This window comes from Sciurus carolinensis, chromosome 8, assembly GCF_902686445.1.
Source record: "Sciurus carolinensis chromosome 8, mSciCar1.2, whole genome shotgun sequence".
NCBI lineage: Eukaryota > Metazoa > Chordata > Mammalia > Rodentia > Sciuridae > Sciurus > Sciurus carolinensis.
In genome coordinates this window covers 31,171,235-31,185,324 of record NC_062220.1, presented here as the reverse complement: position 1 = coordinate 31,185,324, position 14,090 = coordinate 31,171,235, and the positions used below count along the sequence as shown (strand labels likewise).

At 37.5% G+C, this 14,090-nt stretch overlaps 1 protein-coding gene across 4 annotated transcripts in view; it reads left to right on the top strand.

The window, feature by feature from the left end:
- Ptprz1 (protein tyrosine phosphatase receptor type Z1) overlaps positions 1–4,238 on the top strand; it is a 172,661-nt gene extending 168,423 nt beyond the window's left edge. For all 4 annotated transcript variants that reach the window (XM_047560614.1, XM_047560613.1, XM_047560616.1 and 1 more), the window contains 3 exons: positions 1,114–1,256; positions 1,996–2,131; positions 3,306–4,238. In XM_047560614.1, the coding sequence (XP_047416570.1) occupies positions 1,114–1,256; positions 1,996–2,131; positions 3,306–3,446 (420 nt within the window). In that variant the 3' untranslated portion in view covers positions 3,447–4,238. The remainder of the gene's footprint in view (positions 1–1,113; positions 1,257–1,995; positions 2,132–3,305) is intronic.
- Positions 4,239–14,090: the final 9,852 nt, after the last annotated feature.

Below are 14,090 nucleotides of genomic sequence, written 5' to 3'. Positions count from 1 at the left end.
AGCAATGTCTGTTCAGCCATAAATCGAGTTTTTATCTGTGTATGGTCTTGCTTCTAGCATCTTTATTTTATTTCACTGGTCTCTTAGTTCCTCTGCCAAAATAGTAGGGTCTTTATCCAGATAGCATGTAATAATTTATGATATCTGATGAGCTAATGCTCTGTCGTCGTCTTCTTCTTCTTCTTCTTCTTCTTCTTCTTCTTCTTCTTCTTCTTCTTTGGTAGAATCTTGACTGTCTTGGCCCTTTTTCACTTGCCATACAAAATTTAGGTTCTGGTAGTTATTTTTAAATGTATCATGTTATTCAGTGCACTTGAGGAAACTAAGGTCAGAGGCTTAAGGGATTTAATCAAGTTACATGTCTGTTTAGTCTCCTGTGCAAGAAATAGAACTAGAATGGAGTTGAACCTAGATCTCTGCCCTCCTCACAAGTCTTTTCCCATTGTCTCGTGATCTCCTCCTTCCCTTAGGGAAGTCTAAGTATTGCTGGTGTTTGAAGAGTTCTGTGATATTTTCCAAACAAATTTTAGCACCGAAGATTTCTTTTGGTAACTTTAAATTGAGCAGCACAGAGACATCTGTGGTGCATCCTTCCATGGTTTGTCAACATTGGCATGACACCGATAAGGTTTACTTTTAAAATTTAAAAATACTGACTAAATCTATGCCCAGTAAATGTGACACCACAATTGTTTCTTCCTTCCTAGCTAAAGAGACATGCTGCAGCTGCTGCTGCTCACTCGTGCCATTGGATTTTATTACCTAACAGTATTCCTAATTTTCCCCAGTTATTCCACTCATGATGAACTGCCAATAACCAATATTGCTTTCTTTAAAAAAATACTAATTTAAGCCAGACATGGTGGCATGTGCCTGTCATCCCAGTGGCTCAGGTGGCTAAGGGAGGAGGATCGGGAGTTCAAAGCCAGCTTTAGCAAAAGTGAGGTGCTAAACAACTCAGTGTGATACTGTCTCTAAATAAAATATTAAAAAGGGCTGAGGATGTGGCTCAGTGGTCAAGTGCCCCTGTGTTCAATCCCCTGTATCCCCTCCACCAAAATAAAAAGCAAAGAACAGGAAAAAAATACTAATTTGTTCTTTTTTTTCTCATAGGATGATTATGTACTGGAAGTGAGGCATTTTCAGTGTCCCAAATGGCCAAATCCAGATAGTCCCATTAGTAAAACCTTTGAACTCATAAGTATTATCAAAGAAGAAGCTGCCAACAGGGATGGGCCCATGATTGTGCATGATGAGTAAGTGCTACACTTTCAATCCTTTTAATCCTGAACTTCCTCTGGGTCTATGAATACCTCTGCTGTCTTCCAGCCAATCTAATGCTTTGGGCTGTGAATCACTGTAGTGATTCATCCAGGGTGAATTACCCACTTACTATCAGCAAGAGTAACACAGAACACTTCTCACTTCACTTCAAGCTCCTAATGAAGTCAAATTGTGTGCACCATCCTAAGAATCTGCTCTTGCATTTTACGCTGAGAACTCTGTGTTGAGACCGTTTTCACATTGGGATTTTTACAGGAAATATCTAACCATAGGGATATTTTTCAGCCACTAGTTTCCTAAGGCAGGAGTAAAATCAACATTCTTTTTATTTATCTGAAAGAGATATCTTTATTCTATAGATTTGTCTGGGTTTCTGTTACAAACAAGCAAAACTACTAGAATTATATATAACATATATATTAGATACATATTGTAATTGTGGTTATCTTTTAATTTTTCATCTGTGTCTTTTTATAGCGTAAAATAGCCAATGCATAAGCAAATATTAAACTTGTATTATCTCATTTGCTGATGTCATGAACTCTTGGCAAAGTTTCCAACTAAACTATAATTCTATGCCCCCAAAAGTAGGGAAAAGTGACTAAATTTTTGTTTTTATTGCAAAATTTTAAGACTGTTTGCTCTGTGAATTCCGAATGTGAATGTTTGTTGCATCTGAATAGAGTTTTTGTTCCTACTCTTTCTTCCAAGGCATGGAGGAGTGACAGCAGGAACTTTCTGTGCTCTGACGACCCTTATGCACCAACTTGAAAAGGAGAATTCCGTGGATATTTACCAGGTAGCCAAGATGATCAATTTGATGAGGCCAGGAGTCTTCGCTGACATTGTAAGTAATGGAGCACTGAACCAAACATTTGTTAGAAGGTATTACTTACTTGAGACTGTGGAAATCTTACTGTGTATAAGAAAGATCACATTGAGTGATAACATTAACATGTGGCTTTCAGCTGAGTTTCAAGGCTGTCTTCCAGAAATCTGATGGCTAAAAAAATTTATGTCTCGTGTGCCTTTTTACCAGACTTATTATAATTTTCAAAAATATCTGCATTTGAAATACCCACAAATGGACTTACCCAGCAAAATAAGTGGTTATTTTTCTGGAACTCAAGTTCTATTCATCCTAGAACAGTTGATAGACCACAGAGACCTAAATGTTAGAGCCATTGGCTTTTTTCTCAAGCCAAATTCAGTATCTGAAGTTAACAAATGGGTGATCCCTGGGTGCTTTTAAAAAGAGATAAAATATGTACATTCAAGGAAGAGACATAGCACATCTGGTAACCTGTCTCAACCAGTAATTTTGAAGTTTTTATTATTGTGGAAATCATTTAGAAATACAATTGGGAACTCAGTGCAAATAACATAAAGGGAAAAGTTAAGGTTGGTGCAGAAGTAATAGGCTCATCTTCATCTTCTTGGCCATTTATGCTAAGGACCTTATAACAAGATCACAGCAGAACGCACACACACTTTCTCTCAAAGCAGAGCATAGGATCCGCCAGGCTGAGGGAATGTGAAGAGTGCTTAATAAAAAGATGGTGGAAAGACTGCATTCTGCCTGGGTTGCTGGTCTGACAGCATATCACAGATGATAACTTCCATAAATGGACAGAACCATTTGATGTCATTGCAGCTGGGGAAGAGAAAATAAGCAATTTATTTGTGAATTAGTGCCAAAGCATTTTGCCATGAGTCGATGGAACTTCATCACATAACCTTCTGATTCCAAGAAGCAAATGACTAGGAACAGAGTACTTATCATTGGCAAATGTATGAGGGTTGACTCTCCAGGTCAATGAGTGTTCACTAATCGAAAAGCTACTTTAATATAATCACAAAGAGACAATAATGAACATTGTGTATCTTTGCTGAGTATAGCAAACCCTAAACAGAATGCCCTTCCATGATCAGTGCTGGCCTATCTGCAAATAGTCCTTCTTTTTACAAATGTGTTTTTCAGTGAGTTTCCTGTTTATAACTTCCCTCTCTCCATTCTCTAGGAACAGTATCAGTTTCTCTACAAAGTGGTCCTCAGCCTTGTCAGCACAAGGCAGGAAGAGAATCCATCCACCTCTTTGGACAGTAATGGCGCAGCTTTGGCTGATGGAAATATAGCTGAGAGCTTAGAGTCTTTAGTTTAATGCTAAAGAGTTGGGGAAGCCCACAACTGAGCATTATTTTCCTCTTTCTAAAATTAGGAAAATCAGTCCAGTTCTGTTATTTGTTTACTTTGTAACTTTCATGACATAGGATTCTGCTGCCAAATTTACATAATTAACAACGTGTGCCTTTTTGAAAGACTTCTTGTCATTCACTTGTTATGTTTGAACTAAAATGATTAAATTTTACAGTATTTCTAAGAATAAAATTGTGGTATTTTTTTCCATATTGATTTTAACAAAATTTCAATTTATAGATATTAGGAATTCCCAATTACAGAAAATGTTTGTTTTTAGTGTCAAATTTTTAGCTGTATTTGTAGCAATCATCAGATTTGCTAGAAATATAACTTTTAATATAGTAGTCTGTAAATAAACCACTCTGTTCCCTGTGATATTCAACATTTTACAACTGCAGTATTCACCTGAAGTAGGAATAATCTAATACTTACTGTAAATACTGCTCTAGTGTCTCCATGGACCAAATTTATATTTATAATTGTAGATTTTTATATTTTACTACTGAGTCAGTTTTCTAGTTCAGTGTAATTGTTTAGTTTAATGATGTAGTTCATTATTCTTACTCTACAAATCTTCTGGTATCATATTGTGCTAAGTAATTAACTCTGTTTCAGCATGTAATTTTAGCTTTTGTGAAAAATAGAAATACATTTGTTTCAAAAGATGTTTTTATGAGAATAACACCTTACCAAACATTGTTTAAATGGTTTTTATCCAAGAAATTGCAAAAATAAATATAAATATTGCCATCAATTTGTGTTTACTCTTGGAATGTTGAGCTGAGATATGTGTGCCAGGAAACTGTGGACATGAGGACCAATCAGATGATGGAAGTTAAAAGAGACTGGAGGGATGAGATTGGAGTGCTGTGGTTCCAACTGTGTCTCATAAACTTTTGCACTTTTGCAGACAACCCAGCAACATGTTCTTGATCTTGGACTTCCCACTTTCTAGAACTGTGAGAATTAATTTGCTATTGTTTATTAGCCAGTCAGTGAGTGATATTTGTTGAAACAGTCTGAAAAGACTAAGACATGGAATTATGAAAATGTTACTGAGAAACTAGGGGGTACCATGTTCCAAGAAATGTTGGGAACCTTTGGTTTAGATCCAAGCGGGAGGTTAAAAGCAGGCAGATTTGTCAGAGACCCATTATAAGCAAAGGTCACGCTAGAGAGGGAGTTGAAAACCAGGGACAGGAGGTTATAAATTCCAGGGTGGAAAAAGATTAAGAGGACCTACATTAAGGCAAATCATCATCTAAAATCTGTGTGGAACAGAAGTGTAGGAAAACAGAACCATTAGTAATAATCATAATTTGATACTGAGAGCAATCCCCTGCCTCAGCCAGTACTGTCTTATAGTATCATCTAATAAAGAGGACACTGACCTCCAAGCTCAAAGATCAGAACTGGAAGCCAGAGAAGTTTTGTTTAAACCAATGTTTCTCAAACATGGAATGTTAGTCCATTTCCTGTTGCTACGAGTTGCCTGATTCTGGATAGTGTATAATAAAAAGAAGGTTATTTAGCTTACAGTTTTAGAGACTGAAAGTTCACGATCAGGTGGTCCCATCAATTCAGCCTGCTGGTGAAAACCCCCTTGGCTATGTCACATCATGGATGACGTGGAGAGAGCACACATGAGAAGTGAAGTCACAGGGATAGGCCACTCTTATAACTCATTCTCAAGAACTAGCCAGGGTCCCATGAGAACTGCATTAATCCCTTCTAAGGATGTTATAACCCCATAACCTAATTACCTTACAGTAAGCCCCACATCTTAAAAGTTTCATGACCTCCCACATCACCACACTGGAGACCAAGCTTCCAACAAATGAACCCTTGAAAGAACATACTGAAACCGAAATCACAGAAATTGAGAGCTTATTAGAAATGCATGTCCTGTATTCCCATCTTAGGCTTACTGGGTCAGAAACTTTGAGAGTGAGTCCCAGCAATCTAAAATTGGAGAACGACTGCTCTATAGCAACTACACCTCTGAGGGCCTCCACTTTGCTCAAGCAATATCAGGAAGTTTTCACCAAGTCCTTAGAATAGAGGCTCCCTCTCCTTTATTTATTTTTATTTTTATTTTTTTATTTTTGTGGATGTGTGAGTGTGTGTGCATGCAGACGCATGTGCTTACTCAGAGGGGAAAGAATTCCAACAAATAATGCATCCTGCTAATCCCAAAATGTTGGCAAGCACTTTGCATGGCTAAAATACAAAACAAAGAATGAAGGTGCTTCTTTCTCACCAACACTCCCCACCTCCCACCCAACCAGGAAAGACAAACTCTTTGGCTGCTTTTCTAATTTGTCTGCTAGTCCTCTTGTTTTATGATTCTGTTCCATCATCATTTTGTCTCATAGTCTTTGTCCCATGAACAAACAGCTTTTGAGAGGGTATGGAAATTTTTCTTTTCTTTTGTGGTTATTTCCTAGTGGTGTGCCTTGCAGAATCTTGTTCAAGAGAAAATAATTATGTAAATAACATTTATAACAATTAAGCACTTTTACACAAATTCTAATAAATACATTGTGAAGCAAATTAAAAAGAAGTTTCAAGAAAGGTAATCTTCCCTCTTTTCTTGAAACTTAAAAACGAAGCATCAGTTATGAGACAGGTAGAAATAATGAAACCAGATAAGTTAAACAGGTAAGTCTCACCCAGTTATCTCCATTCATTACAAAAATTCCACCCATTGTTCTATTACATTCACAGCTTTTACCCACTCATTTTAATATTTCTGTTACATAGTTGTGACTTCATTGTGAATGCATTTTGATTATTCCTTTGATATTGTTAAATGTGCCTATTGCACACAATTTATCAGCCGCTCATTGTCATTTTTGCCTAATATTTTCTCCAGTGAAATATTTCAACCAGGAGCAAAACTACCCCAGGAGACATTAGACAGTACCTGGAGACATTTTTGATTATCACAACTGGGGTGTGGGAGCTAGTGTTACCTGCTGGGTAGAAATCAGAGGTACTGCTAAGCAATCTGCTATGCACAGGACAGCCCTTGCAACAAAAATTCATCAGCACAAAAAGTTAATAGACCCAAGGTTGAGAAACCCTTCTCTTGGAGATGTACCATGGCTCTTGTATTCATTTTCCTGATGTTAGCTATTCAGAATCTTTCAAATTCTTTCTATTACAATATTATGATAAACATGTCTTTATGTAAAAAAGCTTTTGCAATGTTTAGAATTATTTCCTAGGACCAATTCCTGTGTGTCATTTGGGGAGTAAACTGATGAGTGTTTTTATGTGCCTTAATACTCTCATTTTTCAAAACAGTTGTATGAGACACACCCACACTGGTGGGGTATTAGGTTTCCTGTTGCTTGTTCCACTTAGAGGTTCAAGCTTCTACTAACCGTCACCTCCTCAGAGTGGCATTATCTGACTGGCCTGTTGGAATAGCATCCCTCCTCCCAAGGAGGGTATTCAGAGCACTAAGCACTGACCATCACAGGAAAGTGTGCTGTGTACCAGCTGAACGCCTCTCTTCACTCCCATTCAAGTCCTCTTCGTCTCCTGATCCTGCTTTTTCTCTGTGGTGCATTTTGTTTTCTGCACCATATATTGTATTTCCTTGTTGTCTGTTTCCTCCATTAGCATGTATGGAATGGCTACAGGTATTTTTCTCTTTTGTTAGTCTTGTATCCCCATCCCTAGAACAACACTTGACACATTGAAGATACTCAGGACACATTAAAGGCACTTGTTTTAGGTAAAGGAATAAATGAATGAATGGATGGATGGATGGATATTTATCTAGGATAAAGCTACTCTCTTTTTATAATCCTTGGAATCCTGACACTCTGTAGGTAATGTTCCTCAATGTAATAAATTTACCATTACTGACAAAATGTTTACTCTTCATTTTTATAGCACCTTTGTTAATTAGTCCAATTGAAAAAGATGTCCTATAGAGACATCTCCAATTTTAAATCATGGAGAGCAGTTTTGCAATATCAGAAGAGTATTAAGTATAATTATTTAGCTACATCCATAAGAACTACAAATTCCTTCTTAGTTCCAATGCAATACTTTTTTCTGAGAAGTTATGGTGACAGCTTCTTCATATAAAAATCAAAGCTAATCTTTAATTATGCACCTTAATACTTAATATGTGCCCTTATGTATGTAAAGCATACATGTTCAAATTACATAATGAATCTAAGTTCTTATATTTCTTATCTGAATTCAAATTTGTTATCAAACATTATGACTTAGATTATTTCTCTAATATACAAAACATGGAAAATAAGATCTCTCTACAAGCAGATAGATTACAATTTGATATTGGAAAGGAATTCTGTTTCAATTAAATATAACATTTTAGGGAAAGAATATTTGCACATTAGTCAAAATAAATAAAACATTATTATAAATCATTATTGGTCATCATCCACTAATTGGCTAATTGTAAAATACTCTGGTACATTGCAAGTCTCTTCCTTATTAGTATATTGTTGGTGTGTTAGAGTACAGAACTTTAAATGTTGAGGCATATAAATGAAACACACTAGACCAATTTTAATAATCTTGACACCTTGGCATTAAATTTAAGTTACTAATTTTTTTTCTTAACATATTCATTCTTAAAAAATTGAAGTGGGAATAAGAAAAACAGTTATGAAATTGAAACTTCTCATTGCATACACAAGAACTTATATTCTTGACATTCTGTCAGCCATAACACATTCTAAGCTGACACAAGAGACACAGAAAAAAAGTAAGGCCACTGAGGAAAGACTGATAAAGACAATAAGAAAGACTGGAGTCATGACTGTTTGTTCACAGAATCCACCTATTTGTCACTCTCCTTCTAGAAAGACTTCCTTTTACAGACTGTGTTTTCCCAAAATTCCCTCAATCTTTCTTCCCACATGTGATTCTTTGATGGACGTGCGACTAGAGGGAAAGTGATACTGTGTGACTTCCAAGGCCAAGTCACAAAGGGTAATTCAGCCTCCAAACCATTCTTGTGACATACTCCCTCCTGGAATAGCACCACTATGCTGTGACAAGGCCCACACAGCCCCTGGAGAAACCAAGGTCCTGGCCCACTACCCTGGCTGAGCCTCCAGTTGATAACCAGAACTGACTAGCCAGCTCTGTAAGTAAGCCATCTTGAAATACATCCTCCAGCCTCCAGTCAGCACACTCCAGGTGACACCATGGAGCAGAGGCAGGCTGTTCACACAGAACCATGCCCAAACTGCAGATTGATGAACAAAATAAATGACTGACATTTTAAGCCATTACATTTTGGGGTAGTCTTTATCACAGCAATCATAACCAGAGTACTTCTTGTACTTCAAAGCCTAGAACATCATAAACTATATACATATAAAACCTAAGTCCTCCAAAGCTAGGCTTCTGGATGTGAATTGTGTTTCACCAAATACAGGAACCACAAAATCTGGAAACAGATAATATTATACCATGAATTGTAATATAATATTAGACCACTTATTATATATTTGTTTATGTTTTCTGACTTACTGGCCACCTTGTAGATACTCTTTCTTCTGCAAGATTTAGAAGACAGAAATTGACAGGGACCATCTTCTTGAATACTTGGCCACTGCAGATGAGCAAGATTGTGGAGATAATGGTTTGTCTGCAGTAAGTGCTAGTGTCTGATATTGGTACCATGACAGTAAGACCACTAACTTCTGATTCTAGCTTATTATCCATGTGTTTTAGTCAGCTTTTTCACTGATGTGACTAAGTTATCTGACCAGCACAATTACAGAGGAGGAAAGGTTTATTTGAGGGCTCACAGTTTCAGAGGTCTTAGTCTATAGAAGGCCGGCTCCATTCCTCGGGACTTGAGGTAAGGCAGAACATCAGGGTGGAAGAGCTTGTCAGAGGGAAGCAGCTTGCATAATCAGGAAGGAGAGAGAGAGACAGAGAGACAGAGAGAGAGACAGAGAGAGACAGAGAGACAGAGAGAGAGAGAGAGAGAGAGAGAGAGAGAGAGAGAGAGAGAGGACAGTCTCCACTCTTCAGATATAAAATATATACCCCAAAGCCATGCCCCAATTCCAATCTCCTCCAGCCACACCCTACCACTTCAATTAATCCTATCTGGGATGAATTCACTGATTAGGTTAAGTCTTTTACAACCCAATCATTTCTCCTCTGAAACTTCCTGCATTGTCCCACATGTGAGCTTTTGGGGGGCACCTTACATCCAAACCATAACACCATGGGATCCCAGCTTGAGTGTGAGTTCTTCGTCTTAGTGCCTTAAATATCCTGTTCTTACAATACCTAAAAAGGTTTCTGCTCCTTGCTCCAAACCTTGATTTAGCAGCCTGGAGAAGAAATGTCTAAATGCTGCTATGACTATCCACTCATTATTTTTAGTATTTTCTCTTTCTTCCACTACTATAGTAACCTTAGAGCATGTCTTCCGCTTGCACTTCTCTGACTCATTCTCAATGCAGCATCTAAATAAATCTTTTAGAATCATAAAGTTTCACATTAATCCCCGTAATGTTGACCATAAACCAATTTTGACCTATTTTGATGCAATGGTTTCAATAGTTGGGACTGATTCAAATACCATAAATTGATGTTATTTGCCCACACTCATGCTTTGGGAAAATGTCAACAAGATCGCTTAGAAGCAACTAATAATAGAGAAAATTGCCATTTTAACATTAGTTGTCAATGCTAAAAAATAACCTAGAGTTTCCTTACATACAAGTAAAAACATCTTTTTCTCCACTTATCTCCACTTCCACCTTTGCCACCCCAGCATGGCTCAATGGATTTTCACTGTAACAATACCATTCTGATATGTATATATATGTAAGTATCATACATATCATGTATGTATTTCTACTCTACCAGGTATCATGATAGGTGTTGAATTTGTACTACAGTATAATAAACTCTAGTTTGGGTTTCCAGAGAAGCAAAATCTGGGACAAGGTTTTTAAGAACAATTAGTATATTTGGTAGGTAATCCCAGAAAATACCTGTCAGCAAGGAGATAAGTCAAGGAAAGGAAGACAGTTGATGAAGTTGTGTTCTTACACAAGTTACTTAGGTGGACAACTAGAACAAAACCCCCATGAAGAATTCTGGGAGACAATAGGACATCCTAGTTATGCCACCTGAAAAACTGAGGAGGGATGCTTCAACTTCCATAGATTGACTGAAGAGAATGGATGGGAGAGTCCCAATCCCTGGCATTTCTAGACTTTTGTGCACATGGCCAAAGAAAGTCCTGGGGCAAATACATGCTGAAAGTTGGAGTTATGTGGTGTAACAAAGTGGTCAAGAAGGTGTGAGTGCAGCAGGTGTATGGGTAAGAGTTAATACTGGTCATGGTAGAGTATTTCCCCGTAGGAATTTACTATCTCAGGCCCTAGCCCACCACATTCATGTGCACTCTGCTTACAGTCTCTGTGTCAAGTAAAAATCCTCCACACATTTCCAAGTGCTCCTAATCAATTATATCAGAGTGATTTGTTATTTAAAAAAATGGCACAAGCTGCTCTAGAAATTCTTAACTCAGAATTCTGGTAAATCCTCAGAGTAGTAACTAAGCTACCATCTGAAGAATGGCTAGAGGTTAGCCCAATAAAGGGCAAGGGAGATGAACGTCTCTGGTAAAAGAAACATCATGAGAAAAGGCTGAAAGATCAAAGCATCTTGAGGGAGGGGAACAGAATTCTGGAGCTGGATGATATTTTGCAGGGATGAGGGAAGTCGTAAGATGAGAGGAACATTTATGCAGATCCCTAGAGAATCTAGTTGAGTCTGAGCTGTATCCTGAAAGAAATGTGGAGACTCCTGCAGGATTTTAACTAAAGGAGAACATAACGGTATTTGTAGTTTGGAAAGACTAATGTGTATGGAGTGAGACATCAGGAGAATGATTCTGAAGACAAGAAAGCCAGGTAACATACTATCACAATGATCCACATAAAATACAACAGCAGCCTGAAAGAGGTTAGTGAACATGAGTAGAGAGACATGTATAGAGTCAAGGTACTTAATGGTTTGTTGAACATGGGAGTAGAGATGAGGAAACATCAAGGATTATTAGGTACCAGTAGGTAACTAGGAAGCCCAACCAGGAAGATAGTGGTTGCCATTTCCTGAAATGGGTAATCAGGTGGAAGAACTGTCTTGGGGGAAATTCCTAGAATGGCCCCATAGCAAAACTCTAGTGATTAATATAGAATCTTAAACACACACTGATTTGAAGGAGTCTGGGAAAGCCAGATGTCCAGGAGATAGTTATGTCATAGTCTAAAGCTTAGGTGAGAAAGTTTGGGATTCATTAGAGACATAAATGATATCAAGGAAGATATTCAAGGATAAGATGCATGCAGAGTAGGGAAATGTACACAGAAAGAAAACAGAGGCCAGGAAGCATATGAAGAACACCAACATTTAACATATGAGCAGGTTGACAGGAAGTTGCATGGAACTACCATTTTTATTAAGCACATTTTACATATTGAAATCTTTGCATAATTTCAGTCAATGTTAAATCTCAAATTTCATAGTCTATAAACGAAATAGAAGAACTATGCCAGCCAAGTATTTTTAACTTTACTAAACTATTTTAACAATTCATGTCCTTGCAAATGCTGTTCTCTCATCTTTTCTCTCGTTCTTGCCCCTGTTTCATCTATTCCAGTTTCTTTCCTCTACCAACTCGCATTTGACTCCCTTCTTTTCTTTTTCTTTTTTTTTTTTTTCTTTTTTTTTTTTTTTTTTTTGTGGTGCTGGGGATCAAACCCAGGGCCTTGTGCTTGCAAGACAAGCACTCTACCAACTGAGCTATCTCCCCAACCCTGACTCCCTTCTTTTTAACCTAAGGAGAATGAATCTCTTTTTTCATCAATAATTTGCTACTCTAACAGTATTTTTTATTTATTGGGGCCACTGGGTTTCTGTGAGGACTTGTTTTACCCTATGCCAGCTTCACCCTGAACCAGGTTCAGAAGGAATGAAGTAGGATTATTGGAGTTGAGTAGACCTAGTTGTGTCTGGCAACTCCCCAGAATCATCTTCCATCAATCAAAGATGACAGCAATATCAATACAGCTTCATGAGACTCTCTGGTTGGAAGTGGGATTCTAGTGTTTACGAATTTGTTATCCACCAACATAGAACTGGAAAGCACTAGAAACCTGTATTACTAAACCAACAACTTCAGTTGGGGGGATGTAATTTTTCATGTAACAAATTAGAACTCACAATACCACATTTTATCGTTCTTGCTAGTTAATAAAATTTAGGAAATGAGTATTAACACTAAAACAAAACTGGAAAATGGAAGTTATTAAATCAGCTGTCAGTGACAAGCACATACTGCTCCAGAACAGCCAGTTTTTCTCCCTGGATTCTTTCTGTGGAATGCAGCTATAGTAAATGAAGCTGCACTTCACAATCAACAAATGTGAGCCATTGTAAAGAGAGATCGTGCAAAATACAGGATAAGATTTTGCATTACTCTGCAAATTGTGCACAGCATCTAAGAGGAAAAACCCTATCATAGATATTGAAGATTTCTATATGATGATGATTTTCCATCTCCAGATAGTAAATTTTTATTCTAGTCATTTATTTTTGGACAATTATTTTGACCAAAAAGTGTCTTGTAGAAAGTATGCAGTTATCTAATTCTCAAAAAAGTGCCATAATGGTGGCCCTGGTAAGTTGTTCACCCTTAGAGGTGTTACATAAACCAGGCAGCTTCCAAATTGTATCAAGGTTTTGGGTATCCTCAAATGATGATCAAATTTCAATATTAAGTCTTGTCATCTTAGACAAGTCATTTAACTTTGTGAGACAAATTTTCTACAAAGTTAGAAAAGGTTGGTGGGATTTTTTCACTCTATAACCACTTTTTTCTTTCTTCTTTCTTTCTCCTTCCTTCTTTCCTTTCTTTCTTTCTTTCTTTCCTTCTTTCTGTTTCTTTCTTTCTTTCTTTTTCATTCTTTCGTACCAGGAATTGAACTCAGGGACACTCAACCACTGAGCCACATCCCAGCCCTATTTTGTATTTTATGTAGTGAGAGGGTCTCACTGAGTTGTCTAGTCCCCCTGCCTGAGTCTCCTGAGGTGCTGGGCTTATATAGGTGTACATGTGCTGCTGTGCCCAGCTTCTCTACAATCACTTTAAGATCCTTACTATGGACTACATACATCTATGACTTGTTTGAGCAGCTTGGGTCCTTAAGGAATCTTCCAAAGGTATCCATGAGATTGAAAATCTCATTAACCTTAACATAAACATCAGACAAAAATGTCATTGTAAAAGAGGGAAGAACACTAATACTTTTTCATGTCTACCAGGTGGCAGACATTTCTCTTACATCATCTCCTTAACCTCTATAACCATCCTGTGAGTTGCTGTTGTCCATGTTTTATTGAGAAGGAAAGAGCTGAGGTATCACAGGGCCAGTCACACTGTATCTAGTGTGATCTAGGGTCTTACAAGTCTAAAACAAGGAAAACTGGACAATACAAATGCTTTATTGGTATTATCTGGAAGAAACTAAAAGAAGCAGAAAGATCTGGAAGGTACCCGGACTAAGTCTACCAGTAT